We start from the raw sequence: 12,841 nt of genomic DNA on the forward strand, positions 1-12,841 counted from the left end.
CGAAAAATATCCAGCCAAGAGTGACTAAGTTGTCAGAGACTGTCTGTTAATGAAGTGCCAGCCGCGAGGGGCAGCTGGTGGAGGGAGGGGTTTCTGATAAAATGGTCACTGTTAACTAATATAACTATCTCTAATCTGTTCTTGTTCTATTACTACTACTAACATCCAAACTGTGTCTGTGCTCAGAAATCGAAGCAGCGTTTGTCTAAAGAGCTGTCGGACTGCGTGGTGTACTGCAAGAGTGTCCGCTTCAACAGCTTCAAGCACTCGAGCGTCCACTCCAAGTTCTACGAGATTTCCTCCTTCACTGAGTCCAAAGCCAAGAAGCACATGAAGGACGCAGGTAAAACACCTCAGTTCATCCAAAGTTTCATCCCATCCATCACAGCATGCATAAAACATCGTTTCTGATTTGTGAAACGTCCCACAAAACCTAGAGTGACCTGCGTATTCTTGCGTTTCACATGACGTCGCACTGTATAGTCGCTGCCGTTTTGAGGACTGAATCAGGGAGTGGCTGTGCTGCATGACGCCTTCAATCAGCTGTGCTTTGTGAATGATTCACCTGCGAAACGACGAGAGACACACAAACCTTTAATTCAGTCTTCACTCCAGGCTTGGAGCCGCTGCACTGTATAGTTTAGTGTTCCTCTCTGCTGTTCTCACCTCGTTCAGCTCAAGAAGGGATTAATTAGCTAATAATATCAGGAATTTTAACCAGGAAACCACAGTTATGCAGTGCAGGGGTTTCAGGACTGGAGCTGAACTCTGAACTAACTGCACCAGCAAACTTACAGAATCACGTCTGTCGAAACACGACGTCGTTTTCCGACCCACGACATTCAGTCTGATATTTAACGCTTATGTTTCTCCATTCAGACGTCATTTAAATCAGAAACAGAGAGTAAAGTTATACCGGCGGTCTGCAGCTCCACTAGGGGGCGACTGTTTATCTCTCTCTGTTAACATCAGCTAAAGTAAAGCAGTGTTTCTCGTCTTTGTGCAGTACCATGGGGTCCTTTACCCACCCTGACGTGAAGAGCCAGTGGGCTTCTGTGCTTTTAAATGCTGTGAGAGACTCTCCAGAACAGGGAGAGGGGCTGAGTATGAGATCAATATAAATGTCAGGAAAACACAAATTTGGTGACTTTCCGCCAGTTTAAGTGGGACCAGGAGTTCAGGGGGAAACTGTATAAGGATCACAGACTATTTTATCAACTTTGTTGAGGTCACGTTTTCCTCTTCTAAAGTAAGGAGAGTAATTTTAGCCATCTTTCACCTCCAGTTACGTTCATGCGGAACAGCTAAGCCAGAAATTTGGTCCCAAATATGGCGGCCACAACAGAAAAGTCACGTGACTGAAATCCTAAGATAGAACGCAAGAAGAACATTTTTGTTAACCTTTAACTGGTCAGGTCCAAACTGCTCCTGTAACTTAAAGGGCACACTGACTGTTAAGACCTGCCTTAAAACAGTGTACATATGTAATACAATTAACCTCTTACTCTCCAGGGTATATTTTGGTTTGTCCATCTGAATTTACATGACCAAATCGTAAGGCAAATTATTCAGTAACTGCATGAAATAAATAAAAATTTTTATTTTATTCTTTTTTTTTTTTTCAAATTAACGTGTTTTATGACACATATTGCTATATTCTTACAATTTACTGCTTAAAGTCAAAAATCTTAGACGCTCTGTTTTATTTTATAAAAATAATGTTTACAGAGCAGATCACTGAAGAGACGCCATCTGTTTATAGTTTATAGCCCAGATTTGTGGAAAAATGAGTCGACTTTCAGTAGAAAAAAAAATTGTGAGTTCAGCTTCTTTTATTATAAGGGTTTAAAATTACATCACCCATCTATTTGACTGGAAAGAAGACAGTTACAGCTCTCATATGACCCCCACTTTTAGAATGTAGCTTATGAAATATGAAAGTTATGAAGAATATGATGAAGTGCGTTTTGGAACAACCAGTGGTTCCAAGGAGCATAAGAGGCTACAATATGACATATTCAAACAGTTTTTCTCTTGAGCTATATTGCGCTCTAGCTAACGTTGGAAAGGCTGAATCATATTTTAAAGTTAAGTCAGATATTTAGCTCGCTGTTCCTCACTCAGTGGACGAGAGAAAGAAAAGGCAACCATTTGATGCAGCAACAAAAATGGAAGCCTAGTAGTAAAAGGCTTTTCGGTGCGTTGTGCGGTAGCGGGCGGGAGCGGGACCAGCACACATCAAGAGAAATCCCACAAATTAATGACCAGCCCGAATAAAGTAGAACGATCACTAAATCATATGTTTGAGTCAGTGTTGTCAGCGGTTCAGTTCAAGTTATGTGGTTAAAAGTAAGTTTTTCCATCTCCTGATGAAACAGTTGCCAGTTGTAATGATACAGTGCAGTATAAAACCCTGCTATAGTCGATATTCCTACCATTTACAGTCGTCTCCTTTTCTCTCTGTTGGATAGGAGCAGAGTTTGTGCATCATAACGCCCGGCAGCTGACCCGAGTTTATCCCAACGGCTTTAGAACCGACTCCTCCAACTTTAACCCACAGGAGATGTGGAACGCAGGGTGCCAAATTGGTAAGTCTCTAGCAGTGACTCAGGGCGCTTTCACACCGACCTTGTTTGGTGGACTTCAGCATGTGAACAAGGCTTGATAGACAGCGTCATTGACAGGCAGGCTTGGTCTGATTGGTTGAACATCACCATTTGTGTTTGTTTCCTTGTTTTTGTTTATTTTTGCCCGTGCCAGTAATCCTTGGCCATACTACCTTCCTCCCTTTACAGGGACATTAGCTTTTCTTTTTCACTTAATTTTTTGGAATTTCTTCCAAAGTTCTTCCCAATTTAGTTGTTTCCAGTTCCAGCCACTAGTTAGGACTTACCCAATCACACAATACCACCAGCGCTAGGAGGGCGAAAGCTAGCACAGGCTTCCTCCGAGACCTGTGAAGCACCACTGCATCTTTTCGACCTGCCGCTAACACAACGGCATTGGACAGTCGAACACGCTCAGAGGAGAACACTAACCACCAGTTCTGTTACGTCAGCTTACATGTGATGACTAGCATCACACTGAGTGATGGTCATCCTACCCACCCAGAGAAAGCGAGGCCAACTGTGCCGTCTTGGACTCCCGGCCACCGAATGGCAGTAGCATCACCAGGGATTGAGCTCATGATCTCCTGATGATGGTTGCACCACACGGGAGCCATTTCGTTATTAATGTCACACAGTTCGCCGTTTATTCATGGTCATACAGATATTAGGTGATGTGGTACTACGACCCCTTAAACACCCACAGTCCCTCCCCCTCCTCTCACAGCACCCCCACCCCCATGTGCTTGTTTAATTTTCTCTCATTTGAGGCGCCAAAGAGACTGAATTTTTACTTTTTAGCTTATAACTTTTTTGACGGCTGCCAGAATGTGAGGAGAATTACACCAGATATGATGTGTTCTGACTTAAAAATCACTGACCTTGCCATTAACCGTAAAGGCTTTATTTACATAAATAAATCTACCAAATCAGAAATGTTTTATTGCAGACAGTATCTTCACTGTAGCAGAAGCAGTTCTGGCGGCCCAAAATTATCATGAAACTGATTTAGGCCCTATCTCATTTCACCCCTCGCCCCTACCACTTAGCCCTTCCCCTCCATTTTGTGCATTCTAAGTGTAGGGTGTCCTGATTCTTGTTGAGATAGAGGGGTAGGGCGAAGTGTTGGGGCTACATGACCCTCCAAACGGAGGTTTTTCAGAGACTCCAAACAGAGAGTTATGAGAAAAACAGAAAAACTGGCCAGATTCCTGCACCAGAGACCAAAGAAACCCACAAATGTGAGAATTTCCTCTGTTAAAAATTATGATAACCATTGTTTTATCTTAGTTTAATGTCGTTTAAATGTATTATGGTTCTTTTCTTCATAACAAGCATAAACAATTGCTAGTAGTCTCGGTAGCTAGCTAGCTAAATTTCCTGTTCCACCTTAAATGGTGGAGCAATTACATTCTGGTGCCTCAAGGAAAATTTGAAGAAGAGGCTGCAGCCTCATATCACTGAAGAATTAGGGGTGGGTGATAATAAATAATTGCCCCCCTCTTTGAAGGCATATGATGCCCTAAATGTAACTAAAGCCCAGCAGTGAGGAGCTGAACTTTACCCTCCTCTGCTGTCACTGCAGACTGGCAGGGTCGCCTACAGAGCAGCGCTGGTAGCTGTTAATGAAGTGATGCTCTTTTTATTTGAGGGTCCCATTTCAGAGGGAAGATTTCAACCACTACACTGTAACTCAGTTAGAAGTTGCAAGGTGACCCACGAAAACAAGGGGTAGGGGTAAACATAAGAAATGGGATTGGGCCTCGGTGCTCGGAACCAACAAAACACCATACTGTGCATATGTTGCTACATATTTTGACTGCATATCAGTGAAATGTTGATTAAATGTTGTCCAAACATACTGTTTACATGTGTCTGTCCATGCGAATGTATTGAACACCCAGAGAAACTAATTTAGAAGATTTAAAATGATGTGATTTGTTTGGAGCATCACAGCACTGTTGTGATCTCAGTACTGCATAGGACAGCAGTAATGAATGAATCTCTGTCTTCTCTGCTCCAGTTGCTCTGAACGTCCAGACGGCCGGCACAGAAATGGACCTGAACGACGGCCTCTTCAGTCAGAACGGTCGCTGCGGTTACGTGCTGAAGCCGGCGTTCATGCGCAGCATGGAGAAACAGTACGATCCTGATCATCCCGAGCTCCGAGACGGATACAGGCCTGTGAAACTCGCAGTGGAGGTAACAGCACCGAGGACTCTACAGGCTACTGTGCGACTTTCACAGCCTGGATTTTACACCTTTCAATTCACAAAACGTCATGATCAGATTTTTATCTGGGCTCTGCGTTTGCCCTACTGTATAAACCCCTCAGACCCAAAGGCTTTGTAAAGTAGGACACTCTGGTGCAGCTCAGCTTGGAGGAGGAAAGACAATGCAATATAGTTTCCATTGATTTTTCATGCAAATTGCAAACGATAAAATGAAAATGTGTAAAAAAAAATTGCCGATTTTGGCTGCCAGGCAGCTTATTTCCATCAAACTCTTGCACAAGAGCAGAGTTGGGATAGCTACTGAAAAATGAGTAGCTAGCTACAATTTAGCTACTTTTCCGGAAAAAGTAGTGGCTACTTTTTAGCTATTGCACTATTTCTAGCTACTTTTTCAGAAGTAGTGCACTACTTTTTGGATACTTTTTGAAAAGTAGTGCACTATTTTTAGCTACTTTTTAAGAAGTAGTGCACTACTTTTTGGATACTTTTTGAAAAGTAGTGCACTATTTTTTTGGATACTTTTTGAAAAGTAGTGCACTATTTTTAGCTACTTTTTAAGAAGTAGTGCACTACTTTTCGTCTACATTTGAAAAGTAGTGCACTATTTTTGCTGCTTTCAAAACGCGATTGTGAGAATGTTTGTGTACCTCCACCTGACATACATCTCGTGGTGAGAGATCACGGTTCTCTGCCATATAAAGCTCTTGGATCACCTTCCGTTTAGAAAGACTGTCTTCTTTCGTGGACATCTCTCTGTAAATGCTGAAAAGTAGCCTTCTATCGGTCAGTGCTTTTCTATGAAGCTTATTTAAGCTTCACTCATGAGAGCCGTCTAGATCCAGTGTATGTGCACAGGACGGTAATTGTGTGTCTTTAATATCAGGTGATCAGTGGTCAGCAGCTGCCGAAGATAAACCAAAAGGAAGGCTCTATTGTGGACCCGTTGGTCCGGGTGGAGATACACGGCGTCATGAAGGATCAGGCCAAGCAGGAGACCCGACACATCGACAACAATGGTCAGTTGAACGGATAAGCTGGGTAAAAATGTTTCATTCCATAATTGAATAGTGATTTTCTCAATGAATTCCAGTGAACTTGGATTTATGGAGTCACAGTAAAAGATGCTTCAAAGAGTCAACATAAGTGTAAACTAGATTAAGTATCTAAGTAGAATTGGTTTGATTTGATTCAGCAAACAGTATCAATGAAATCTGAAGCAATTTCAGTACTAAAATCCCCCCCATCCCCCCCCCGCAGGCTTTAACCCAGTGTGGCGCGAAACTCTCAAGTTCACCATCCACGTTCCTGAACTCACCCTGGTGCGCTTCGTAGTGGAGGACCATGACAAGACATCCAAGAACGACTTCATAGGACAGTATACACTGCCTTTCTCCTGCATACAGCAAGGTACTGAGGAGCTCCACTGCTTCTGTCTGTGCTGGGGGTGTAAACGAATCTGAAACCGAGACAGAAACAATACAATACAAACGAACCACAGTCTCGTGTCCCGGAACTGCGATTACACCCAGGACGATAAAGCGGCTTAGAACGTTTGTGTTTAACCCATTAAATATCAAAAATCGAACCAAATCTTGACCCCAGAGCGCAAAAACGTATCGAAAATATATGTATCATCACCCCTCACAACATTTTTCTCTGTTTTTCTCTGTTCCAGGATATCGGCACATCCACCTCCTGTCGAAAGACGGCACCAGCATCCCGCCATCCTCTCTCTTTGTTCATATCAGGATCAAAGAGGGAACTTAACACCTGCTCACTGCGGAAATGGCGTTACAGAGACACAAAGGGCTTTCACAGACAGTTCCAGGTCTTCCCAAGTCACCACCATCATACTGACCACGCGTTGCCGATGGTATATGGTGTAGAATAACCAGAAATAGGTTCATTTTCAGTTAAAGCCTGTCTGGGAGTTGAATATAACCGGCCTTCTATAGAGGTAACATAATCGATAGAACAAGAAATAGTGCGCCAAATATTTTTTAAACCTATTAGACTAATGCTTGTGTGACAAAAGGGGTTTAATGTCTAACGTCCTTCAGTGTCCAATGTGTTGTCTTAGCTTTGCTTCTACTATAGGTAAAGAATTCAGACTTATAGGGCTTTTTTTGCTTTCTGGTTTTATGTTGCATGCCACCGACTTACTATTGGTCACATGACTTTTTGCCTACACGTAATGTGCAACTCTCCAAACAAAGTGCAGGTGGTGCTGCATCCCAGCCAAACAGGCATAAGGACCTAGATGAATGCTTATCAGTGAGGGCACATATCATGGAGAACCAGATTTCCCCCATTAGGGTCCAAAAAACACTGTACAAGTTTCAAAACGTCCACACATTCTGTTTAACTAGGCTGCAAAAACAGCTGCTTTGAGTTCATTGTTTTTGTGATGTCACAAACGCATTTACATACCGACACATTTACATACGATAAGATTATTTATTTTATTTATTCAGCTTGCAGCAGGTAAGCTCCGCCCATTCACACTGAAGTTGTAAGGAGTGTTGCAGAATGAGACATAATACAGGAAAGCCAATCAGAACAGAGCTCATTTACATACAGTCGTACGTAAATTGTACATTTTGTTGATTTTCTAAGTGAAAATAAGTTCTACAGAGAACACATATCTGCACGTTTTAATGCACAATTACTGTTTATTTGAGTTTATCGTATTGGAAACAACAATAAAGCATAAAACATGGCCTGTGAAAAAGTTATAGCACCTATATTTTAGCTTTTTTTTCCAATATGTTAAACTCAGCAAATAAATAGAAACTGCATGCTAAAATTTGCTGAATAATTGCCATATTTAAGTGTGTTCTCTGTAGACGACGTGTTCACTTATTTTCACGTAGAAAATCAAAAAAACTTGTCACGTGACCTGAAATGTTCAAACTTTGCATAAAACTGCATAATCAGTCTGAAAGGCAGATTAAAAGACTGATAGTTCTGGTCCTAAAATCTGATTGGCTGAGCCACGTTCATTTGTAAAATACACGATATACACACATCGACCACTTTACAGCAACTGAACTCTGTATTGCTGAGCCACGGCGTGAAAAACTCTGTGCTGATAATTGAATAATCTTTGACTCTAATGCTGCTCGTATGGAGCACCACTAATATTGATGAAGTAAAAACCCGGTTCTGTTTAAACTGACGGGCTGACAACTTATTTTCTTAACTAGAACCAGGCTAGTCAGATAACTAACAGGCTAAAAGAGCCAACAGCCTAAACAGCTCCATCATTAATATCACAGACTTGAATTAAAGTACTCACGATACGATTCACTGAAAAACATCAATATAAAACACTAAAAAATGTCACTTGAATATCTTACACACTTCAAATGTTCGTGTTTTACTCAGAAGTCGCATCAAACCCAGGCTGAATCCCAAACGGCTCTGTACTCCCTAAGTAGTGTTCTAGCTATGAAAGTTTAGAAATTCTAGCCTCTACAGCCAAACAGTGCATCATGTATCGAGTGTGGATGTGTCTGAATCCCAAATGACTGTTTCTTAGCTGTGTTTTGCTCTGTTGGGCTGCAGGATCCAGTATTTAAACTCCTACATAGTGCACTATGTAGGGAGCAGGAAGGCATTTGACATTCAGCCCCAGTGTGAGAAGAGGGCGCCGCTGGATTGGTGCTAAATAAGACTCTCGGTGGTGATTTAGTAACTAAAAAGTACTTATAAAGCGAAAGCTCTGCATTAAACAGTGCTGTGTTATCATATCTTCACTGTTATACGACAAAAAGTTAAAAAGTTCATGAAGAGACTGCAGTAAATAGTGACGGCTATTTGGCAATGATACCACACACTAAAGGAACTACATTTCTTGGCAGAATACTTGTTTATGTTGTTAAATAATTTTCTGAAAAAATGTGTGTTTTATCATATTTTATGTTGGCTGCCGTTTTCATATAGCAACAACCACTCGAGGCCGTGCGTTACAGTGATTTTATCACTTCACGTCGTGCCTAAGAACACCGTTCCCTGTGGTAAAATCACAGTAACGCGCGGCCTCTCGCGGTTCATTGCTTTATTAACAAAAAACAGCCTGTGTAATCATACATAGGGCTCAAATATTTGGAGATAATATCTAATTTGGATTTGTCTGACCAATATTGTGGTTCCAATTTAGATGTGATTCTTTTTTGTGAATTATGCTCCTTTTTTGCCAGCGTATCCACTTTTCCCAGCTCACTAGCTCTGTTTTACTTCCCCACTTTAAACTGAAGACATATTTGAAACATTGAAAAATGCCCCTTTTAAAATAGCGATTTCAATACTGCAACGATTAATCGTTCAACCTAATCATAAGTGTTAAAGAGAGGATGGAAGATGGTCGTGAAGAATAAATTTAGCCTTTTTTTGGTACTTAACCCCTTAATAATGCCACAAGTCGACTTCAAATGAAAGAAAAACACGGTCAGGGATGCGGGAAGTTGTTTTAAGGTGTTTTATACAGAGAATATGTGACATGCAGAATGATTCGCCTTTATTTAAAATTGAATTTGCTCATTTACATCGAACAGAACACGTCATAATGTGCAGTAATCAAACCACTGAGACACATCACTTCTCTGCTCTCTCGTTCTGGTCGATCTGTGTGCAAGTGAGTGAGTGGAGGCCAGTCAGAGTGTTGATCTGTGTTGCGGTGACTGGCTGTGTTCCACCCACAGTCGGGCGCTGAGATTTAACACTGGAAGATTCGATTATTTAAGTTTAAAAATGATATTCGGCTGCTTTGGGGCTCAGAACTGGCCTGTGACTCTGCACACACTTTCCCTCTTTGCGCCTCAGCCGGCGTGTGATTTAGCGACGCGCCCCCAAAGAGGCCAGCAGCTGGTGAAGGAAGCGATTTGGCTCGATAGTGTAAACGGTGCACAGCTACTGAAGGTTTTGAAAACAAATAAATAAAATATAAAAATGCAAACTCTTAAACAAGCACCCTAGAACATCAAGAGAACCTCAGAAAATCAATATCACTGACAGATGTTTTACTACCTTGACATCAAAGTTGGCGAATTCAACCTTTATGACAAATTACGCCTGTTTGAATAAACTGGAGTAAATGTTTATGTAGGTTTATGTCAGTTGTAATGAAGGGTGTATGTAGGTGTCTTGTACATTCTTAGAAAAGATGGTTCTCCAGTGGTTCTTTAATAGACAGTGGTTCTGTATAGAACCATGAACATTCAAAGAACCATTTGCATGATTAAATGGTTCATTGCTTGGTGAAACGGTTCTTCAGATTGGTGGAGAATGTGTTGTATGTGGTTCTACACAGCACCAAAAGGGTTCTTCTGTTGTTATAACCTTGACATTGTAACAGTAGAACCCTTTTTGACACTATACAGAACCATTTTCAAAAAGCTTCTATAAGGAACCACATGCTCTTAGCAAAAAGGGTTCTATATAGTACCAAAAGAGTTGTTTGGCTTGTAACAATAGTGGAACCTTAATGGTGCTACATCAAACCCTTTTGAAAAAGGGTTCTATATAGAACCATCTACAACACATTCTCCATCAATCTGAGGAACCCTTTCACGATGCAAAGAACTCTTTAATCATGCAGAGAGTTCTTTGTAACAGTAGAACCCTTTTTGGCACTATATAGAACCATTTTCAAAAAGCTTCTATAAAGAACCGTACAGTCTTAGCAAAAAGGGTTCTATATAATACCAAAAAAGGTTCTTTGGCTTCTAAGAATAGCGGAACCCGTTTTGGTGCTATATAGAACCCTTTTCAAAAAGGGTTCTATATCGAACCATCTACAACACGTTCTCCATCAATCTGAGGAAACATTTCACGATGCAAAGAACACTTTAATAATGCAGAGAGTTCTTTGAGTGTTCTTGGCTCTGTATAGAACCCTTCACTTTACTAAAGAACCCTTGAGGTTTTTAAGGAGCGTAGCTGTATGAGCACTACAGGAAAGAGACACAGAGCTTTGAAGGACCGTCGCTGAAGTAAAGCTGCACTAATTGACACTAATCTAAACGAGAGGCATTTACGGTGCCTCGTTTAGTCCAGACGGGAGCCGTAATGGGGGCTTGAAGGCAGACGAACGGGGTCCATTACACAGTCACCACGACCAGCAGCGGCCTGTGAGGACGGGCTCGGTTACAGACACTGGAGGAGACACGGTGAAAATTTAAAGTGTCCCAACCACAGACTACAGCTATACCCCCCCCCCACCCCTCACCAGGGTCTGCAGCTATTTATTTATTTATTTATTTATGTATTTATTTATTTATTTAGAGCTGTTACAGGGCTGTATAGTGCTGCTCATTGGTCTCAATGTAAGATTTCACACTCACCGCATTTCTGTCAGGGTTTTTGAAATGTTCTGTAAAGGTTCTCTGCTCTGAGCTGCATGACCTGCTGTAATTTTGTATTTGTGCTGCTGGTTAATAGTATTATTTTTATACTCTGTGCTTTTATTGTAGTTTATTATAGACCAGTTCTTATTGCGCGACTCGGGCCTTCAGACGCTTTTTGTACCGCTGCTCTCGTCTGCTGTTGTACGAATGTAAGTTGTTTGTATTGTGAGAGATGTTTATTCATATATTTGCCACGTCCTGCTGGAATAAAGATGATTTTGAGTAATTTCTTCTGATTTCCTTTGATCTGCAGTGTTGATCTGAGCCAGGCCACCAGCTTTGGTACAGTGTAAGATAATAAAAGAGCTTTAATACTTTATGACAGCATCTATCTCATAATTATGTCTTAGCATCTCATAATGATGACTTCATAATTATGACTTAGCGTCTAATAATAATGACTTACTATCTCATAATTATGATTTATTACCTCATAATGACTCACTATCTCATAATTATGACTTAGCATCTCATTATAATGACTTACTATCTCATAATTATGACTTAGTATCTCTTTATAATGACTTAGTATCTCTTTATAATGACTTACTATCTCATAATTATGACTTAGCATATCCTTATAATGACTTACTATCTCACATATGACTTAGTATCTCATAATGACACTATATCATACTTATGACTTAGCATCTCATTATAATGATTTACTATATCATACTTATGACTTAGCATCTCATAATGATTTACTATATCATACTTATGACTTAGCATCTCATTGTAATGACTTACTATATCATACTTATGACTTAGCATCTCATTATGACTTGCTATGTCATAGTTATAACTTACAATCATATCATAATTATGAATTAGCATCTTATAATAATGACTTATAACTGATACTTTTTCATAATTAATGACTTACTATCTCATTTTGACTTATCTCATAATTGACAATTATGACTTACTATCTCATAATTATGAATTAATATCTCATGATTATGACTTAGTATATGAAAATTGACTTAGAATCTTATAATTATGATAATGATATATTGTTATTAAGATAAGATATTAAGTAATTATGAGATACAGGGTCATAATTATGGAAAACGTCCTCATTATTATATGACTTACTAAATTGCTAGATATGTTTATTCAGACAGGGATAGATGTAATATTTTAGGGATTAATAAGCTTTGTGATTTAGATTATTGAGGAATCGTTTATTTGAGAAACAATTGATCATTAAATGTACTAAATGAAAACTAGACCAGACTAATCAGACTGATTAATACCACAAATATGACTGACAGTTGATCTGCTTGTTGCTTGGGCTGCTCCTCAATACAAACGAGTCTCCAGTCAAATGAGTGGTAGTGATAGGAACCAGACATCTGAAGAGTTTAATGCCTCTAAAAGCCACATCATAGACTTTACTGTACTGTATGAAATGGTTCTGAATGCGCTGCCTGATGTCTGAGACGTTGTATTATGATAGTTTTGTGATAAAGTTTTGGCTTGAAATGTATTTTAATCCATTCATGGTGGAGGGATACATGCAGGAAGTTGGGAGGCAAAATGGTTCCCAAAGAAAACGTATTTCTCAACCTTTTCTCAATCTCAACAAGTC

The 12,841-nt window shown here is 40.2% G+C and overlaps 1 protein-coding gene across 1 annotated transcript in view; it reads left to right on the top strand.

Moving 5' to 3' along the window:
* plcd4a (phospholipase C, delta 4a) overlaps positions 1-6,697 on the top strand; it is a 45,763-nt gene extending 39,066 nt beyond the window's left edge. The window contains exons 11-16 of the mRNA XM_036562052.1: positions 187-343; positions 2,472-2,588; positions 4,630-4,808; positions 5,724-5,856; positions 6,098-6,247; positions 6,516-6,697. Of these exons, the coding sequence (XP_036417945.1) occupies positions 187-343; positions 2,472-2,588; positions 4,630-4,808; positions 5,724-5,856; positions 6,098-6,247; positions 6,516-6,607 (828 nt within the window). The 3' untranslated portion in view covers positions 6,608-6,697. The remainder of the gene's footprint in view (positions 1-186; positions 344-2,471; positions 2,589-4,629; positions 4,809-5,723; positions 5,857-6,097; positions 6,248-6,515) is intronic.
* Positions 6,698-12,841: the final 6,144 nt, after the last annotated feature.

The sequence above is a fragment of the Colossoma macropomum genome, unplaced genomic scaffold (genome assembly GCF_904425465.1).
Source record: "Colossoma macropomum unplaced genomic scaffold, Colossoma_macropomum, whole genome shotgun sequence".
In the NCBI taxonomy this organism is placed as follows: domain Eukaryota; kingdom Metazoa; phylum Chordata; class Actinopteri; order Characiformes; family Serrasalmidae; genus Colossoma; species Colossoma macropomum.